General features: G+C 41.4%; 3 protein-coding genes across 4 annotated transcripts in view; 1 reads left to right on the top strand and 2 right to left on the bottom strand.

Moving 5' to 3' along the window:
* The window catches only part of LOC111873421 (zinc finger protein 37), a 52,440-nt gene extending 41,161 nt beyond the window's left edge, over positions 1-11,279 (bottom strand). The window contains exons 1-2 of one of the 2 annotated variants that reach the window (XM_033755090.1): positions 11,260-11,279; positions 4,492-4,678 (exon numbers count right to left, since the gene is read on the bottom strand). The gene's annotated coding sequence lies outside the window, so the exon portion shown is untranslated. Of the gene's footprint in view, positions 1-4,491; positions 4,679-10,469; positions 10,598-11,259 lie in introns of those variants that run through there. The other variant, XM_033755088.1, reaches the window with a different exon arrangement.
* A 505-nt stretch (positions 11,280-11,784) lies between these two features.
* LOC111873417 (DNA excision repair protein ERCC-8) lies at positions 11,785-13,008 on the top strand. The gene has a single exon (XM_023868119.1). The coding sequence runs from the start codon at positions 11,785-11,787 to the stop codon at positions 13,006-13,008; it is 1,224 nt and encodes a 407-aa protein (XP_023723887.1).
* A 4,048-nt stretch (positions 13,009-17,056) lies between these two features.
* The window catches only part of LOC117283014, a 23,743-nt gene continuing 20,401 nt past the window's right edge, over positions 17,057-20,398 (bottom strand). Inside the window, exon 7 of the mRNA XM_033755087.1 lies at positions 17,057-20,287. Within this exon, the coding sequence (XP_033610978.1) occupies positions 19,454-20,287 (834 nt within the window). The 3' untranslated portion in view covers positions 17,057-19,453. The remainder of the gene's footprint in view (positions 20,288-20,398) is intronic.

Genomic DNA, 20,398 nt, shown 5'->3' with positions numbered 1-20,398 from the left:
CCAGACGTATTAGAGACTGGTGTTGGGTGGGAAACGTCCGTTAATTTGGCTCAGTGACCTACTTTGGAGATATGAGGTTCTTTTACGTGCCGTAAAGCTACGACATGGGACCCACGGCTTAAAGTCCCTCCCGGAGGACTCGACGACCTCCGTCGGGTATTTGAACCCGCGTACCACGAGTCATGAGGTGGGAACGTTACCTCTAGACTACGGAGGCCGCTTAGGCAGACAGTTACTGCAGATAGGAAATACAGAACTCTTTAGAGTCGGTGTCTGCTGTCACGGCCGCCTAACAGTTATAACCAGAAGCAGCTCAGACATAGAAGGCGGTGAGTTCATCCCGTGTGGAGGCGGGATCGAATACCACCACCGTAGCCCTGCGAGTCGTAGGAGGAGACGAAAAGGGAAGTCTCGAATCTGAGACGGTATAATATCGTAGCGAGTCCCACGGGACTCGGAGCCGAGAATGACTGCGCTGGCGGGGACCAGCAGCAATTGTAAACGACAGACACGTCCTCTCGTCAGAGAGAGAGAGAGAGCGGCATTAAAAAAACCCGCAACCGTCTGACAGTAATAGAAATCTGGTCGTAAGCCTCGGATGGGTGCTTCNGGCAGACAGTTACTGCAGATAGGAAATACAGAACTCTTTAGAGTCGGTGTCTGCTGTCACGGCCGCCTAACAGTTATAACCAGAAGCAGCTCAGACATAGAAGGCGGTGAGTTCATCCCGTGTGGAGGCGGGATCGAATACCACCACCGTAGCCCTGCGAGTCGTAGGAGGAGACGAAAAGGGAAGTCTCGAATCTGAGACGGTATAATATCGTAGCGAGTCCCACGGGACTCGGAGCCGAGAATGACTGCGCTGGCGGGGACCAGCAGCAATTGTAAACGACAGACACGTCCTCTCGTCAGAGAGAGAGAGAGAGCGGCATTAAAAAAACCCGCAACCGTCTGACAGTAATAGAAATCTGGTCGTAAGCCTCGGATGGGTGCTTCATTCCAAGACAGCCTGGCCGACTGACCGTCGGTCGTAACATAAGACTCGACTCAACAGAAGTCAGAAGAAAACGTCACAGGAAGAAGTCAGAAGTAAAGCATTAATTTATGTGGTGCAGTCACAGTAACCTTTAGGGCGTAGTTACGAAGTGTTACAGTTACAATAAGATTGAAAGTGGTATAATTAATTGCAGTTCCGCCTGATGAAGATCCAATAAATCGACTCATCGAGCCAAACCCGCGTCTGAAGTCATTAATACAGGTGACAATTTNAACGACAGACACGTCCTCTCGTCAGAGAGAGAGAGAGAGCGGCATTAAAAAAACCCGCAACCGTCTGACAGTAATAGAAATCTGGTCGTAAGCCTCGGATGGGTGCTTCATTCCAAGACAGCCTGGCCGACTGACCGTCGGTCGTAACATAAGACTCGACTCAACAGAAGTCAGAAGAAAACGTCACAGGAAGAAGTCAGAAGTAAAGCATTAATTTATGTGGTGCAGTCACAGTAACCTTTAGGGCGTAGTTACGAAGTGTTACAGTTACAATAAGATTGAAAGTGGTATAATTAATTGCAGTTCCGCCTGATGAAGATCCAATAAATCGACTCATCGAGCCAAACCCGCGTCTGAAGTCATTAATACAGGTGACAATTTGTGGAGTCCAACTGGGTCCACTCGGCACGGCGGCCACTGATAGGCCTACTGTAGCCTGCCCCGGGTGATTATGATTATGGAGAATTTGGTGGAATGAAGATTGGCAGGGGAAACCGAAGTACTCGGAGAAAACCCGCCCCAGAGCCACTTTGTCCACCACAAATCCCACTTGACCAGACCCGGGATGGAACCCGGGCCGCCGCGGTGGGAAGCCAGCGACTAACCGCTTGAGCTATGGCGCGGCCATTATACAGGTGACAATATATATATACGAATTGTAAAGCTTCACTTTAATATGGCACACACCCCCTGAAGATGACATTGAGTAAGCGAAAAATGTCAGGGTTTTAACAACACGTGATCAATAAATGGAAGTAAACTGGATATCCCTAGACCGTAATTTACATCTTGCTCTAAAACAGACATTATATCAGGAAAATTAACTATCTTAAAGTAGGTTCGCCTGAACTTGTATTCAGGAGATGATGGTTTCCAGTCTTAATTGCCACTCCTCCTGGTTTTCCTCAGTCCCTCCAGGCCAGTACCTGGATTAGGCCACGGCGCATCCTCACAAGACCCTTTCCAATTTATCCACCATCCTGACTTCCGACGCTCTGTAGTCTCAATACTGAATTCCATGACTGCTCAAGGTTCCAGGTACAGAGGGTGTGACGTAGTCAGTTATACAACGCGCGATGACATCACGATCGGTTTTACCTTACAAGGTACGCGGTTCTGCTGCCGCCTCGGGACGTCCTGTTCGCAACACCTTCAGCACGGACGGACTACCATACATCTCCACTATACATGTGCATCACACACGAGTTCACGAAACGTCGGGATGAAGAAGAACGTAGCTGTTGCTGGACCTGAGGCTCTCGCGGCGGCGACTATGAAGAATGCGGTCTTCGGAAACAGCTGTCGTTTCGGAGGAACATACTGTCTCCATCTTCAGGATCATATCACCAAGCAAGATGGATGAAGCGGTAATGCTTCTCATTTGTATTCGGTGAGGTGACCGGTTCGAATGTGTATCGGAAAACGGACCACCTGACTAAGGCATTTGTGGTTTTCCTCAGTACTTCCTGGCGAATGCTAGGTTAGTACCTTAAATGAGTCGACGACACTTCCACCCGCAGCCTTTCTAAGTCATTTACTGTCACCCAATTATTCGTCGTTATATACTGAGCTACTGACACGCGGTAGCGTAGCTGGTTGAGGCACTACGCTACAAGCCTGAAGGTCGCGGGTTCGAGTACCGATGAGGTCATTGGATGTTTCCATTGACCTAATCCTTCCAGCCGCACTATGGCCCTGGGGTCGACTCAGCCTCTAACAGAAATGAGTACCAGGAATCCCCCTGCTTTTGAGGAGTCTGAAGGTTCATTTCCGTGTCTACGAGAGTCAGCCACTGAACCCTGCCCAGAGCAAGGAGAACCTAGTCCAACACCTTACACCCTGTTTCTTTAAGGTTCATTTTAATATTTCCCGTCCACCTACCTCTAGGTTTCTCACATGGCCTCTTCATTTCAGAATTATCTATTACCGTTTTACATTTATTTCCCCTTCGCTCCCACGCGTCCTCCGTGACTTGGCAATTCTAGTAATGTTTGGTAAGGAGCAGAAGCTGTTTCCTCCAACCTTCTGCTACTCTCCTCTCCCAGTCTCCGTTCCCTTAATGTGAGAGACCACGTTAAAACCTGTACAAAGCAGGCGAAACTGCACATTCATAAACGTATTTTATTTTTGGTTCATGAGTGAAAACAGGGGTTGGGGAAGAGGGCAAATCAGGCACCTCCCTCTCCCACCCCCGGATTTATTAAAGGAACAGCATAATTGAACAAGAGGTTCTGGGAAGAACTTCCCTTTGACACGACACGGACAGCATAGAAAATGACGCGTCCAACAATTCTTCGTCGCCGCGGGAACGTGTTCACCGAGCCGTTGTCTAGCAACGATTGTGGGAGGATACACTTATAGACACACAGACAGCAAGGTGATCTCATAAGCCTAATTGTATTTTTCCAAAATGAGGAAGGTACGCGAAAAATGGAAGGAAGTACCCAATATTAGTACCAAAAAGTAAGCTTATTTAACAAGGATTTTTCCTTATATCCTCAATACTCGAGGGGTTCATATAAAGATATTTTAAAACAACTGAGACGTTGGTTTGTAGACTAATTTCCTGGACCGCCATCCTTTGTAAAATATTCTATTGGCACCCATATTTTGGTTTCTAGATAGAATATGCGAAAATTAATGCATTTTCTTGTTTAAAATTGTCGGTAGCCGGGGATGGGTGGGGGGGGGTCACTTCATGTCGCTATCACTGTTTTCACCAGTGGTTCTCAACCTTTGTGAGAGCGGGGCCCAGTAAATTATTTTTTTTTTTATAAGACGAGGGCCTGGTACCGGCCCGCGGTCCGGCGGCTGACAAACACAGGTCTACAGTATATAGCGTCAAAGGGTAGAATGAATTGGCCGTCTCACAGCTCAGGCCGTTAGTCGCCGGCTTCCCACCGCAGCGATCCGAGTTCGAGCCAAGGTCAGGCCATGTGGGATTTGTGGCGGACAGAGTGGCACTGGGACAGGATTTCTCCGAGTACTTCGGTTTACCCTGCCAATTCTCATTCCACCGACTGCTCCACATGCATCATCATCTATCATCCCGGGCTGGTACGATAGGCCAATTAGTGGCCGACGTACCAAGTGGACTCAGTCTCACCCCACCAAAAGAAACTAATAAACTTAACTAAACTAAGGGTAGAATACCCGATGAATTAGAAAGGATTAGGGTGGAAGCGGGTGTGGCCTAGTCGAGATTACTACCAAAATATTTACCTGGAGATACTGAAGGAAACCACGATGAACGTCAGGATAGCCGGTGTCGCGGGCGAGGTCCGAGACCGGGAGCTTCAGAATACGAAGCAGAAGTGACGACGGAAGCAGTCGTGGCGGTCTTGTATGGGTGCTGTGTCCGGAGATGGGGACTAGTTCAATGAATTGGGCCCAATTGAGTAGCTTCCACCTGAAAACAGACAGTCGAAAAGTCGCGTTTTAAATAATAACAAACACAATAACTGTATATAAACTTGTGTCAAAATCTAAGGATTCAATCATCGTTTTAATTTTAAAATTAGTTTTCACATCACTGGTGCATTACATATTTTGACCAACATGGTCACCATCAGGTGTTCAAAAAATTGCTGTTGAACGCAAGCTAACAGCTGCACACATGTAAACAGGAATCATCCAGCACTACTAACATACAACAAACACATGGACGCATAAACGAGGATATACGTACTATGGAACTGTATTCATTGACGAAGTGCAGCAGTTTTCAACAGCAATTTTCGAAGCACCTGATACTGAAACACAAGTTTACAGGTAAAACGGTGTCTAAAACTAAAAAAACTCAGTGGTTTTTAGTCCGCAAGCGAACTATACCGACCGAGCGACCGCCGATTGTCGGCGAAGTTAGTGCCAACTTTTGCGGATAGAGGGTGTCGCATGGTCAGCGCAACGGATCCCCACGGCCGTTAATTTCGGTTTTATAGACCGGAGCCGCTACTTTTCCATTCAAGTAGCTCCTCAATTATCCTCACGAGGCTGAGTGGACCCCTTTACAGACCCACTACTTCTCAGAAAATCTGGTAGCGTCGGGAATCGAACCCGGACTTCTGGATCTGTGGCCAGGAAGTCTGACCACTAGACCACAGAGGCGGCCAAGACGGTGTTTAGGAAGTTGAAACTATAGACGGGCAACACGATGCTGCAGTACAATATTATCCTGTGGTACTGTCTTTTCGGATGAGCAAGGGTAGCGCAGTCGGTATACCGGCTGGTTACGGGCTGCACGACCAAAGTGTTGGAGTTCGAGTCCCGGTAGGGTCAAGAATTTTCTCTTCTCATCGTCCAGACCGGCTCTGGGGCCCACCCAGCCTCCTATCCAATGGGTACCGAAGGCTCTTTCCCCGAGGGTAAAGCGACAGGGGCGTGAAACCGACCACTCACCTCCAGCTAGTGTCGAGGTCAAGAAAATGTGACTATACATCCACTCCCACATACGCCTTCATGGCGTAGTGCTTAATAAGTTAAGCACAGGGAAAACTTTACCCTTTTACTATCTTCTCGGATGTAACACCGTGTAGACTGGTATACAGTTACAGTACATGAGGCGAGTGTCGAAACCAGACCGCCATGTGGCTCAGCGTACTCGAGTCCAGCACTGTCGTCGTCATCCGCATGGCCTTATCTTCCTGGTACACGTCGCTAGCCTGCCCAACTACCTGAACCAACGCTTCGCAGGATTCTGCTGCCTCCATCCTCAGGGTTTTACTCTGGAGATGCAGGCAGCGGGTTTCTCTGAAACGTTTGTTAACCATCTACCAGTGTACATGGCGTCGAATCTTTGAAGCCACCGCCGTGAAAGCCTCAAATACCATGTATGCAATATTTCTCCTTCCTTCTTCAGGTTCTTATCGATATATCGAACACCGTGTTCGAATGGCTAGCGCTCCTGGATCGTATTCTGGAGGTGCCTGGTTCAAATCTCTGCCCAGACACCGCTTACAGAGAGAGCGGTGTTTGTTTTCTTAAAAAATAAATTCCGGGATAGTACCTCAAATCAGGCCAAGACCGCTTCCTTCCACATCCCTCCCGATTCATTACCATTCACTAATCATCCTGTCCCTCAACTCTATGTAGTCCGAGCTATTGACAGATTCCTTAATAACACCGAAATTGATATAGGCAGGGCTTGAGGTGGGGCGGGATGCAGCGGGATGGCATCCCGGTTCTATTTTCATTCCACCTCAAGCACTGGATATAGGCCTATATTTTCCTTGAAGATAACCGTCTTCAGAGGCGTGACACCATGCAGTCTGGTAGAAGTTTACCGATGTTTCGGAGAAAAATTATATCTTTGTTCTATCCTGAGGACTGAGTCAGCATGTTCATCTAAAACATCAGTAATTTTCTACCAGACTACGCAGCGCTAAAATCTTAAATCTGAAATACATCTTTCATTCCTGAAGGAAGTAGGATGTCGTGGTTTCATAATTTCTGCCTTTTCTTAACTTTTTGGTTTTTTCTATCATTGTCAACTAGGTAATTTATATTCATGTGACCATAAATAATAAAGTAAATGGTAACCGTAAATAGTTTTTTGAGGATTGTGTCTAATTTGATAATACAAGTATAAAAGGTTCCCTGATGGTGCTATATATCATCATCATCATCAGTAATCTGTCAAGACGACAGGTCCACAGTCTCTTCCAAAACAATTCCTCCACTTAATGCGATCTAGAGCTTTCTCCTTCAAATGACAGTATCCTCTTCTGTCCCCAAGGTCATCCAGCATCTTCTTACGTCTTCTTCCTCGTCTTCTTGTCACTTCTATCCGCCCATCTATCTTTCCTTCGATAGCTTCTTTTAGAAGGCAGTTTCTGCGTAAAACATGACCAATCCAATTAGCCTTCCGTTTTCTTATTTCATGTAGGATATTCCTCTGCTCACTGACTCTAATTAACACTTCTTCATTTCTCACATAATCGGTCCAACTGATCTTCTCCATTCTTCTCCAACACCACATTTCGAAACTTTCCAGATGTTTCTGATCTACTGCCCTAAGTGTCCATGTTTCAGCCCCATACAGAGCTATGCTCCAAATGTAGCATTTCACTAGTTTCTTCCTCAAATTTAAGTCCAATTTGCTGGTAAAAAGATTCTTCTTCTTGCTAAATGCAGCTTTTGCCATGGCAATCCTGGATTTAATTTCACAAGTACACCTTCCATCATCTGTTAACAAGCTACCCAAATATTTAAAACATTTCACATTCTCCAGGTGCTATATATATAGCAATTATAAATATTTTTTTTTGTATTGTNAATTTGATAATACAAGTATAAAAGGTTCCCTGATGGTGCTATATATATAGCAATTATAAATATTTTTTTTTTTGTATTCAGGTATATCTTGATAGCACAAACTTCAAAATCCTTGTCCTTACAATACTTTGCAAGGTCAGTGCTTACATACCTTAGCTTTTCATGTACTAATATGCAAACCCCTCCTTTTTCATATGATGTTCTACAGTAGCTAACCCCTAAACTATAACTACCTAGAAAAATTTGTTGTAGTTCTAGGTAGTTCGTGTGATGTTCAGAGAGACACAATACATGTGGGAAAGTCGGATATAATTGACGTAACAGTTAATTTACTTTCCCTCTCAATCCTCTTATACTTTTGTGATAAACAGTTAACGGTACTGATCCTTTTAATTGATGAAGTGATTTATTTTGAAGTTTGGTCTTACCACTACTAGTGAATAAGTTTCTTTCTCTACAACTGTTTGGGTGAATTTCCTAAGTTGTTGCTCGCACTTACACCACCAATACTTCTTTCACTCTGGGTAACAAGTTTGTGATTTTCATTTACCATAAAAAATCTTGTTTCCTGAAAATTGGAAGTTTTTTGATTTAGCTGATTTGCATGTTGTTACATCATCCTGAGTCATCGTTTATTCTTGTAGGCGTACCCACATGGTCCACTTCCTGTGAATCAACATTTCCCTTTGAAGATTTCCCTGCACAACCCACATCAGTCTCTCATAGAAAATCAACACTTGCTGTACTGTTCCCATTACATTACATTGCATTGCATTCCATGGATCCAAAGTTAGTCAAAATGACTGTAGGATGTGGAATATGTCATATAAATACAAAATATATGCCATGTTCTTGGCAGTCAATAGTCTTCCTATCACTCAGGCATTCCATTGATATAACCAGTGGAACTTCATACACATAGTCTCCAACAAAGGAGAATGGGCGTGACTGACGTAGTGAGGGGCGACGTAGCGATGTGGTATCCTGAACAATTTTAATATTTTTAACGTTTGACAATGTATATGATAGATACATATTTTAGTTATTTTAATGTGTGAACATGGCATGCAATGAACTGGTTTGACGTGGATAAGTAAGCACCTGATGATGGCATTATTATGTCGAAACATGTAGTGCGAGGGAGAGAAGGAGATAAATGAGTGTATGCACTGCAAGACGGATTAAATAAATCATGGACTTAAATCAGTGCAACAGGACGCTAAAATATAACATTAGTCAGAACTAACATCAGTGTTTTGACAATCAATATTCCTACTAATCCTCTGGCACTCCCGATTATTATTTGCCATAACAAATTAAGCTTCATTCATACAACATTTATTAGGTTGAGCTAGTTGAAGAATATTTTCCTTTACACTTTTCCACGGCAACACTATAGGTAAGGGTATCTACATCGTAGGAACAAGTCTTTAATTTCCTTCACTAAATTATTCACTATCCAGTTTTTCCCTTTCTTGTTTAAATGTAGTCCATGGTTAGTGTGATGTATTCTTTCAGTGAAAGATCTAAAAGAACCTTACATGGTTAAAAAATAAACCTAAGGCTATACAGCCTCTTATTGAAAAGTTTTACTTTGGTGTTTACACATGAGAAAGAAGGCAGGTCATATGTATGAGGAGCTCCTAGTAAAATAACATTAGTGTTAACTGTCCTTTGTGCAAAAGCTTTTAAATAGTGAAATCCTTTTATTGATTCTTTCTTGCTGATATCTTTAGTTCCACCATAGAATATAATCAGGTCATTTTTTGTTAGGTTATCAAGTAGGAGATGTAATGAAGATGTAATTCGTTCAATATCAATGTTCAGTTTTGTGATGCCAGTCACACTAAGAGCATCATCCAGACCACAACTAACCTTGTCTGATAAACCTCTAACATGGCTATCCCAAATTATAAGAATTTTGTGTCTTCTATGGGCTGCTGTCACAGTCTCTTTTAAAGTATTCAGTTCCACTTTATTTTGTGATGGTATCTTTAAATTTACAGACTTACTTGCATTCTCTCTTGATAGACTCCCATTATTTATGCTCGGTATAGTATGTGTTAACTATTTCTGCCTTTACATTTGTTTGATGAATTTTAATCTCGAGTTTTGGAGGTTATGTTGCACTCTAGTTTTTCTATTTGATTCTTCTTGCGATTCTTTAATGACTAAACGGTTCTGTTCAGTATGCATCCTATTTTATTTTTGGCTATTATTTTTAACTTTTGGTTTATTTTCATTTTCATTTTCATTTTCACGTACCCACTTCATTCTATTTCCACAATCAGACGTATCACTCTCTGTTGCTAGAGCCTCATAACGATTTATCGTCATTATATGTTCCTTAGAATTTATTAATTTCATTTTACCTTCAGTTCTTCTATTAGGGCCTTTTAATATCGTCTCTTTCCAACTATTATCCACTACCAATTCGGCTTCGACCCCTTGGGTCCACATAGCAACGGAATCATCTTGAACATGCTCTTTTTTTAACATTTGCACTATTAACTGGACTGAACTTAACTCATCAAGTGCTTGTTGGAGCTGTGCCTCAAGCTCCACACAATTTGCACAGTTTTGTATGTCAGTTAAACTTATCTTTTTTTAAAAACCTATCACATCACGTTTCGATGCATGTACCTCATCTGCCATGCATCATCATCTTCATTTAGAACACGAGCATTTCGCTCAAAATCCTTCCCCATTCACCCACTGGTTATCCTGCCAATGCTATCTTATAGTCTCGATTGTGAAAGTGTTGCTGAAACATCCCACAAAAAGAAACACATGAAGGTGTATGTGTACAAACGGAAGTGTCTCTATCATCGCCCATTGTTTTTATCTAAAGTGCAGATTGTTGTATTAACTGAATCAGACTGTCTATATTTGTAATTTAAATAACATAGCAATATAATAAGACTCACCTCCATAATGTGTAAATAAGACTTCAACAAAAGATCAATTAATTTATCCTAAATGATAATGTTGTTCATCACTGTTGTTAGTATTCATTCCGTTCATTATTTTAATGTATCGTGTCACTGCTTTAATGAAAAGCTTACTGCACTGGAAATCAAAACAAAATAATGTGATTCTGAAATTCCCACAAATTATGAAATCATAGGTCTAAAACAGAAGTACCAACTCCACGAGTTTAAAAAACTGAAGAGTATTCACATCGATAGTGACACCAGTTAGTTTTTATAGGTCGTGTTCAAATAGTTGAAACGCAGAGATAAAACACTGTAGTAAACTAGCAGAAGATAAATTCGAGTCAACATCTTTAATCGATGGGGAATTATAATGGAGGGAATAGGCATCACACATAAAACGACAATCATAGAAATTTCAAACCGTTAAGACATTCCAATTGTGTATTAATATACTGCACATTAGTTTGAAGCATTATCATATTAAGAATTATGCCAGAGGTCAGACAATTTAGACATTCCAGCTAGGATATAATTTGGAATAGAGACGTTTAGAATTGCGGTGGCAGTGAGTGGAGTTCTGCCCTAGCCTAATCATTTTCCCATTTACAGTGTGTATAAACTGTTACACTACTCCCGTTGTCGGGATCGTCGGGATTGGTTTAAAAATACAATATGGTTTCAATTTTTAGTGTGGGAAGAAGGCTACTAACTATGCACAGCACACTTAACATAAAATCCCATTTCACATAAGATGAGAGGGATGAGAGGTTCTGTATTTTACCCGTTCTCTTTACGTAAATCCACAGTGAGAAATTCATTTTTGTTGATCAACAATATAAACTATTACGAACAAACGAAATAAACTTCAACATGTAGGAATCAAATATGTAATTGATCTACATAAGATCGACAGATACGATTGTATTGAACAGAATAGCCAACAATTGAACTTTACATACTATCTAGAATGTAATGTACATGTTCCAAACGGTGTTTCTGTCAACGAGGTTAGGGCACGAGGAACGGGCATAATGTTGTTCAATGTTATAATAAGGAGCCAGAATATTATATATTTTTCGGTAAGGTAAAACCTGAATATGTTTAAATCATAATATGTTCCTGGATAATCACCAAGATGACGTCTTATGAAAATACTTCATACCCATGCTTTTGTAGAAATTGGACATGATTGTATTAAGCAGCCACCAATTTAATTGAACGCAGTCTTTTCTTTAATAAAAGTGTTGATTAGTACTGTTTGCGGGCAGTTTCATTTTATTAATTTTGTTAAGCTGCCGGGTTGAAAATGATTCAGTTTTTAGAAAATGTTCGAGCGGGTATAGTTGAACCACATGCTCTGATTAGGGCAGAATCGACAAAGAGGTCATATAACCTTCAGTTGTGCAAACACAGAGACATTGAAAGCGTTCATACAGCTGGAGTCAATGCATTAGATGTGGATACAATGGAAGGAAAGTACCTGCTGTCTGGGTCAGCAGATGGAAGTCTTCACATCCATGACCTACAGAACTTTACAGGCTCTCCTCATTTCACTTCCAAACTTATCTGCAAGGTGGACAGAAACTTGCGAACAGCTCACCGGTATAGTGTAGAATGTGTGCAGTGGTATCCATTTGATAGTGGACTTTTCATAACTAGTGGAATGGACAAGCAGCTAAAAATTTGGGACACAAACTGCATGAAACCTGCTGACACCTTCAGTTTTGAGGGCCGAGTGTTTCAGCACCACATGTCACGTATAGCTACCAGGAACTGTCTTGTTGCTGTTGCCAGTTCAGTGAATCACATTCTCCTTGTTGATCTGAAGTCTGGGTCATGTACTCATGAACTACGTGGTCACTCAAGTTCAACTCTAACCTGCAGATGGTCACCAAGAGAGGAATACCTGCTTGCAACAGGTAGTTGCGACAATAAGGTGCTCTTATGGGATGTTCGTGCTGCGAAGTGTTGTCTCAAATCTTTGGACCAGCATAATGGTAAAGGAAGGTCAGTCAGTGAAGCCACAAATACTGCCCATGATGGTTATGTGAATGGTTTGTGCTTCACCCATGATGGATTGTTTCTTCTTTCATATGGGACAGATCACAGGTTGAGGTTGTGGAGCACATACAGTGGACATAATGAAATGGTTAATTATGGGAAGATACCGAATGACACAAAAAAGTGCATGCAGTTTGACATCACTGTCAGCTCTGACCCAAAATTGGTTTATGTGCCATCAGAAGGTAACATCTTTATGTATGAGATTCAGTCGGGTGTTAAAGTGAACACACTTCTAGGACATTACAATTGCGTTAACAGTTGTATCTATCATCCGTTTTACCATGAGCTGTACAGTGCTGGTAATGACAGAAACGTCCTCATATGGACTGCAGATCACTGTCAGGGAGCAGTGTATGAAGAACATTTAAAGTCACAGAACCAAAAGAAAGAACCATTTGAAAGGAGAACGCTGCTTGTTAGAAGAAATGTGATGGCTGATACATGGAGTAGTGATGAAGAGGGCTGATCCACTGTGTTAAAAGTTAAATTGTATAAATGGCAATAAATACTTCAGCCTTGTTCAGGTATGTCCTGCTTCAGACTGTAGCCCCCTGGTTTGTCCTTAAGGTAGATGACACATGAATTCTTCATGCCCTTATAAAGCCCTTTATATTTCTTCAGCAGGAAGCTGCTCTTAAGACTACTAATTGATTGCTTTTTCTGATTGTGTGCATCTTATTCTTTCTTCCTCTGGTCCATTTACTCTGTGCTTCCTGTGGTGTGAAGGTTGTAGTACAGACAGCAACTTCCTCATTTAGGATAACCACCTTTCATCTCAAACTTCAGTACGGAGCCAGTAACAATGACAGCATAAAGCGACACTAATCGAGTAATAGTCACTGGATTGTATCCAGTCTGCACAAGTACTTTTAATGGCTGCTGTATAATTAATGTGTAAGAAGAGTGTTAAAATAACTGACAGTTTAACACAGATGTGTTCTCTATTGCTTGTTTCCATTTCTGTTTAGTCTGCATACAATTAAAATCCACAGATGGCAAACCATAATTTACATCAGTTATATGTGCAGAAACATGCATCACTAGGCAAACCAGAACGAAGTTCATATCCAAATACACTGTATCACAGGAACTCAGTGTACATTTGTTGCAACTAAGACACAGTTGTTCATTAGGGATTTGGTTTGAAAAGAGTTGGCAGCAGTAACCCATGTGATCCATTTACTGCATTCCTTGACAGCAAATCTGTTCTCATATTACAGAGGGTTCACCCTTCATAAGGCAACAGGTGGAAATTATATTTTAGCCTCCTTACCAGTTAAGCTTTGAAATGCCTAAAAAGGGAAAGCATAATTGGAATTGGAGGACATTTCCAGAAGCAAGAGGGCTATGTGCTAAGAAACCCAGACAATAGGCCACAAGTGGCCGCAGTACAAGGGACTTAGTCCCACCCCACTAGCAATAAATAATAGCCACTTGGTCAGATTTAGGACAAGATGCAGGTACAGAAGGGCACAGTGGCATTCTAAACTGAACATCACAGAAAGAAATACGCAATTTAAATGTTTTATTGTGTTGGAATGTATCTTACTTATGTGTAAGGGCCAGCAAAGAAAATATCTGTAACCAAGTACCAGTGCATCTACCTTGCCTCTCAGCTCACCTGTCATCACTGTCCTCCGCAATCAGCCTTAAGTTACATCGTCCACCTTTGGTTGTCTTTTATCCTGTAAATGCACTGACATAGAGACAGTGAACAAGCCCAGCAGAAGTTATAACCTGACTACCTACAACTACTGTAGCGATCTGCAGTGAGTTACTCAATACAAAATGGAAATTTATATGACAACATAAAAAAACACTTCAATTAATCTTATACATGCGTCCAGGAATGATGGGGAGTGTTTGAGCCGGAGATGCCCGGAGGACGCGTAGAGGGGAATATGGCAGAACAAAATGAAAGTAATGTTAGGGTTTAACTGGTGTGAAGGAAATTGTGGTCCACACCACAACTCATGTGCGATATGTACGGAACTGTTTTATTAAACATCTTACAACATATTCCAAGTAAAGTGATTGATTTGAAGATTAACAGGTATGATTCATTCTCAGACTTCTGTATTTATTTATAATTTTTTATGTGCCTAACCCTGTTATATGAAATGGTCCAGTGATTGAGTGAATAACACATTGGAAAGGATATGGAAGGCTGTACTCATGACTTGGCCACCTCTGTAGTCTAGTGGTCAGCATTCTTCGATTCCTGCCACTACCAAATTTTTTCGGAGAAGTGGNTGCTCAGACCGCCTCTGTGGTCTAGTGGTCAGCGTTCCTGGCTACAGATCCAGAGGCCCGGGTTCGATTCCCGGCGTTACCAGATTTTTTTCGGAGAAGTAGTGGGTCTAGAACTNTTTTTTCGGAGAAGTGGTGGGTCTGGAACAGGGTCCATTCAGCCTTGTGATGATAATTGAGGTGCTATTTCAAGGAAATAGCGGCTCTAGTTTAGAAAACCGAAAATAACGGCCGCGGGAATCATTGCGCTGACCACGCGACACCTTCTATCCGCAAAAAGTTGGCACTAATCTTCGCCGACAAGCGGCAGTCGCTCGGTCGGTATAGTTCACTTGTGGACTGAAATCACGGAGTTTGTTTCTTTTTGTACTCATGACTTAATTTGAGGTACTATCCCACCATTTGCCTGTAGGGAGTGAGGAAGATCATGAAAAGCCTTACGTCAGGATATTTGCTGGCAGCTGAAATTTGAACCCAGAATCTTCTGAATATGAAGCAGGCGTGCTACCCGCTCAACTGACTGCAGTTCCCCACAACACCGAAGAGACATTTGAAACATACTGGAAAGATGCACACAATTTTGAGATATACATTATTTAGCTGTACAGATGGACAGAGCATGTAGCATACATGGGAGAGAAGGGGAATGCATACAGGGTTTGGGTGGGAGGATAATATTAAAAGTCCTTACAGAAATAGGACTGGGCTGGATTCATCTGGCTCAGGATAGGGACCAGTGGTGGCCTCTTGTGGACAAGGTAATGAATCTTTCAGTCCCATAAAATGTTGGGGAAATTCTTGAGGAGCTGACTGACTGGTAACTTCTCGAGGACTTGGCTCCGTGGAGTTATCTTCACGGTTTGCATCCTGTTGTGTATCATGATTGATGGCATTTGGCCATCAACACAGTAACTAAAAATAAACCAATCAAACTGTTCACATTGGTTTTATTTAATGTTTGCTACATGTTTTGGTCTGCAAATGTGACCATCTTCAAGCAATCTCATTAAATGTGTCCATATTAGTACTACTCATCACAGTCATATAATACATGCAACGAGCATGAAGCTGCACAAATTTTTCTACTTTAAAAATTTTCCAGATCGTAACCAGAAACAGATACAACATAAACGCCCACATACAAGGAATACACAGTACACTGTAAGGGGGAAAAAAAAATGAAATCATAACATACCCAAAAAGATAAGGGAGAACTAAATACTAATAACACTATCGTGAATAGCTTCTATAACTACAGTATAACAGCAAACCCTTCAGATGAAGGACACAAAAACACAGAATTTTACATTCAGCGACTAATAATTTTGAATCTTAATTTCTGGAAATTTTTCAAAGTAGAAAAATTCTTGGAACTTCATGACAGTTGCACATATTGTGTGATAAGTAGTATTACTAGGGATCAATATTAGGATAGTTCAACAACTGGAGATGTATTTACTGAGACTGCCTGAAAATTGCCCCATATGTGGACCGAACCAAGTAGTAACCATTAAAGAAAATCAACGTGAGCACTTTGATTGGTTTATTTTTATTTACTGTTGTGTTGACAACCAAACAGCATCAATCCATAGTCAGTCTCTGGAAAAAAACATCTCTGACTTGTGTGTCTGTATGTTATGCAATGTTTTGCAGAAAAGCAACTATCATAGCAAGTGGATGGTCCATGACAGTAAAGGATAAAGTTGTCAGATATGTGGGACAGTAAAATCTGAACACTGTATAACCAGTAACTGAGCATGGAGTTGGAGAATCAAAGCCAACCAAGAACTAAGGGAATTATGTAAAACCTCTGATCTGGTACCAGATAAAAGTAGAAAGTTGTAGGGGTATGTGATTAAAATGGATCAAACAAGGGTGGCTAAGACAGAAGATGGTAGAAGAGAAGTGGAAGATACAGGATGACATGGCTGTAAGATGCAGAGAATACTTTGAGAGAGCTGAAAGTTATGAGATGAAACAACAGTTAAATAATGAAGAAAGGGCATTAACTGTAAAGGAGGCCAAGGTTCTTCTTAAGAGGACTGTACAGCCAAGGGGTAAGTAGGTGTAAAGCAGCCCTGTCCAATGCGGCGCCCATGGTATATTTTTCTGGCGCCCTCCGTAACCACATATAATTGAGCCGATTTTTAATATTAATTCAAATTGTAAGACAAGAGACATTTTTGAATGTCTTGAGTACTGTTAAATATTTTTGAAAAATGTTATTATTATTATTGTTTATTATTATTATTACTAGTAGTAGTAGTGTGGCAGTGCCCGCACCTCCATAGGCATCACTGAATTGTGCCCGAGTGCATAAGAACGTTGGACAGCATCAGTGTAAACTTTGGTATACCTGTATATGGGGCCATAACCAGTTCCATAGGGACCTGGCAATCTGGATCCCAGTACACAACACAACCTTAACTGGTGCAAAAATGAATCAGACCTATCATATCTTTTGATCATAATAATGCTGGTAACATAATCAACTTTTCCATGTTATATATGCAGACAGTTTGTATAATTTTTAAAATAACAGGTTAATTTCATATGTTATGTATTCACAATACTTAAAATGCTATATGTACAAATATACATCTTATTAAAGTTAGTACAAAATAGTTCTAAGGCCATGGATTGACCCCCTCCATATCTACCCTACCTCAAGCTGTTATGCTTCCCTGCATTTTGCTGAGGTGGACAAAATAATGGGAACACTAAGAACTAAGGAATATAATTTGTGTGGCTACACTGAAAGAACTTAAGTTGGCATTACTGAACATTCTTCCATTTGTTTACACTCTGTAGTGCTCGTGTAAGTGCAGGTCAATTGTACTGAGCGACAGTCTATGTGAAAGAATCGGAAAATGGGAGACTTGTCTGTTTTGAAACAGGGCAGACTGTTCGTGCATGTCTAGCTGGAGTATCTACGATAAAACTGCCACATCAGGGGCGTCAAAAGCAAGACTTTCTAAGGTTATGTCTGCATATAATGAATCATGTGAAGACAACATCAGCAAAGAGGAACACTGGATGAAAATCAATACTAACATAAAGAGATTGTCAGTACATTGAGGAGGATTGTTTTGAAAATCACAGAACTACTGCAGCACAGATGACAGCAGAACTGAATATTCATCCTGAAGACCCTGCTTCCACAAATATGTCCAACGTGAGCTTCACAAATCCAACATACAGGTAGGGTGCAACTGCTAAACCTCTGATTACTGAAAGTAATGCTCAAGTGTGTAAATGGTGTCAAGACAACTGGAAACGAGAGTGTGACAGGGTCAGATGAGTTGTCCGTGTTCTCTACATCAGGAAGAGTTTACATTTGGAGAACACCCAAAGAAGCCTACAATCTGTAATACCTGGTTCCAAGAGTTAAACATGGGAGGGTGGTTCTGTGATGGTTTGGGCAGCAATATCGTGGTACAATATTCCGTTGGTCCCATTATTGCCCTTTATGGCTGAATTACTGCAAGGGAGTATGTGGATAGGTTGGGTAGTCAGGCAGATCCCATGATCCAGACATTATTTCCAAACAACAAAGCAATTTTCAAAGATGACAATGCCCCCACTCACACAGCTGGAACTGTTCAGCCATGGTTTGAAGAGCATGAAGCTGAAGTACAACATCTTCCCTTGCCAGCATAATCATCAGACTTGAACATCACTGATCCACTCTGGTCAGTTTTGGAGACTAGAGGAATAGATTCGCACCTCCAACACCTCTACAGCAACTTGAAGATATTCTTCAAGAAGAATGGTATAAAATTCCAATACAGACTGACTAAAACTTGTATGAGTCCATTCCAAGAACTGTGGCTGTATTGAAGGTAGTCCAAATATGTTGGTGATAACCTTCACTGGCAACAAACGTTTTGGGCTCGCTGACATATACAGAGGGAAGCACAGCAGGATAAGACTGTAGACAGATATGAGGAAGCCTTAGGGATCTTTGTCACTACCATTCATGTGACTTTTTCCTTGGCTTCAGCATAATGTTAGTATGTGAAACAATGTCATATAACTTTATAGTAAGTAGGAATACTGGACAGATGTTTTAATTTTACATTAATTTCTGCTTGTTTCAGAAATGAATTTTGTTCATTCTGATCAAACTGACTTGGTGACACATAATGATCAGTATCTTGTCACCAAATTACCATTTCTTAAATATATCCCATAAGGCTGGGGTTCTCAAACTGTGTTACCCCCCCACACACCAAAAACAAAATACTGTAGGTGTAAGAATCTATGTGCGAATCAATGATTCAATTTTCAAAGCCATGTAATACTCCATTAACTTAAAAAGTTTCTCTGATAGTTTTGTGTGTGACTACAAATATGAAGTAATCTGGTCTCCTTCTCTGTCAGTCCCACTGAGTAAGTTGACTCAAGCAGTAACACAGCTGACTTCCATTCAGGAGGCACATGGTTCAAATCTTGGCTGGGACACAAACAATCCACACCAAAGTTTTTCATCCTTCCTTCAGTCCTTCCAGACACAGGCCAAATCGGTATCTTAAAATGATACTATAACGTCCATTTACTATCTAGAGTTGATGAAGTTAAATCCATAAAAAATACTGCAGCACGTTTGAATACAAAAAGAGTATAAGACAGAAATATCTGTTAATGGAAGTATCTGATAATTAGGAATCCATCAGCAGTTTAAGAAACAGGACATTACCTGTTGAAACAGTCTGTGTAGCCTTATCTACACGGCCTTCCATGGCCCGTGTCTGGCAGGAATGAAGCTGGTTAACTTCTTCCACATCATCTAGTTCTCTGCTCTTATGACATGCTGCAGAACCATTTGGCACAATCTGTGATATCCTCTTCCTCCAGTCCTCTGATATGTTTGGCAATGAAATTTCATTAAACGTTTGAAACCTCTGTGATACTGCCTTGTCCTTTGTCATTACTTTCACTTCTGAGCAATTCTCATTGTCGGCTCTCAAACCTGCAACTTTCCTGAGTGTCCTATCAAGCACCTTACCTCTAAGGACACCCCACACTTCCTCTTCTAGCACTGTTAGTGCTTGAGATGCAATGCGCTCCGATATGTCTGACTGAATGCGGTATTTCTGTAGAGTCTCATATAAAGACAACTGCAGAGTTCGATGCATGTCTGGGTGAAACATGGACAGGCGTTGGTGAGTTGAATGTGTAATGTTCACATTATATTGATCTGTGGAAACAGTTGCAGCTTTCCTTATGCATGCTTGACTTTCTTCTAAGGTCCTGCTGTGAGCGTGGGGCACATGTTGATATGATGTTTCTGTATAATAAAATATACGTCCATTTTCATCTGTGGTTTCTACAGCCTCTGCTAATGTACTGTGTTCTGACTGCTGAGTAACAGTGCCTTCTCCTGTTCTCTTCAAGTCATGAATTTTGGAAAATGTTGCAGTACTGGTAACTGAGGCACCAGCTCTAGTAGTATCAGTAACTGACACACCAACTCCAGAAGACATCACAGCTGCAGTGTTAGTGACTGATGCACCAACGTTAGAAAACATCACAGCTGTAGTATCAGTAACTGAGGCACCAGCTTTAGTAGTATCAGTAACTGACACACCAACTCCAGAAGACAT

Source organism: Cryptotermes secundus, unplaced genomic scaffold (genome assembly GCF_002891405.2).
Source record: "Cryptotermes secundus unplaced genomic scaffold, Csec_1.0 scaffold276, whole genome shotgun sequence".
NCBI classification, from domain to species: Eukaryota; Metazoa; Arthropoda; class Insecta; order Blattodea; family Kalotermitidae; genus Cryptotermes; species Cryptotermes secundus.
The sequence above is the reverse complement of the archived record's forward strand: the minus strand, read 5'-3'. Positions and strand labels throughout refer to the sequence as shown.

Excerpts from the sequence above, each read along its gene's own strand:
- LOC111873417 (XM_023868119.1), top strand. The coding sequence starts at position 11,785 with ATGATTCAGTTTTTAGAAAATGTTCGAGCGGGTATAGTTGAACCACAT.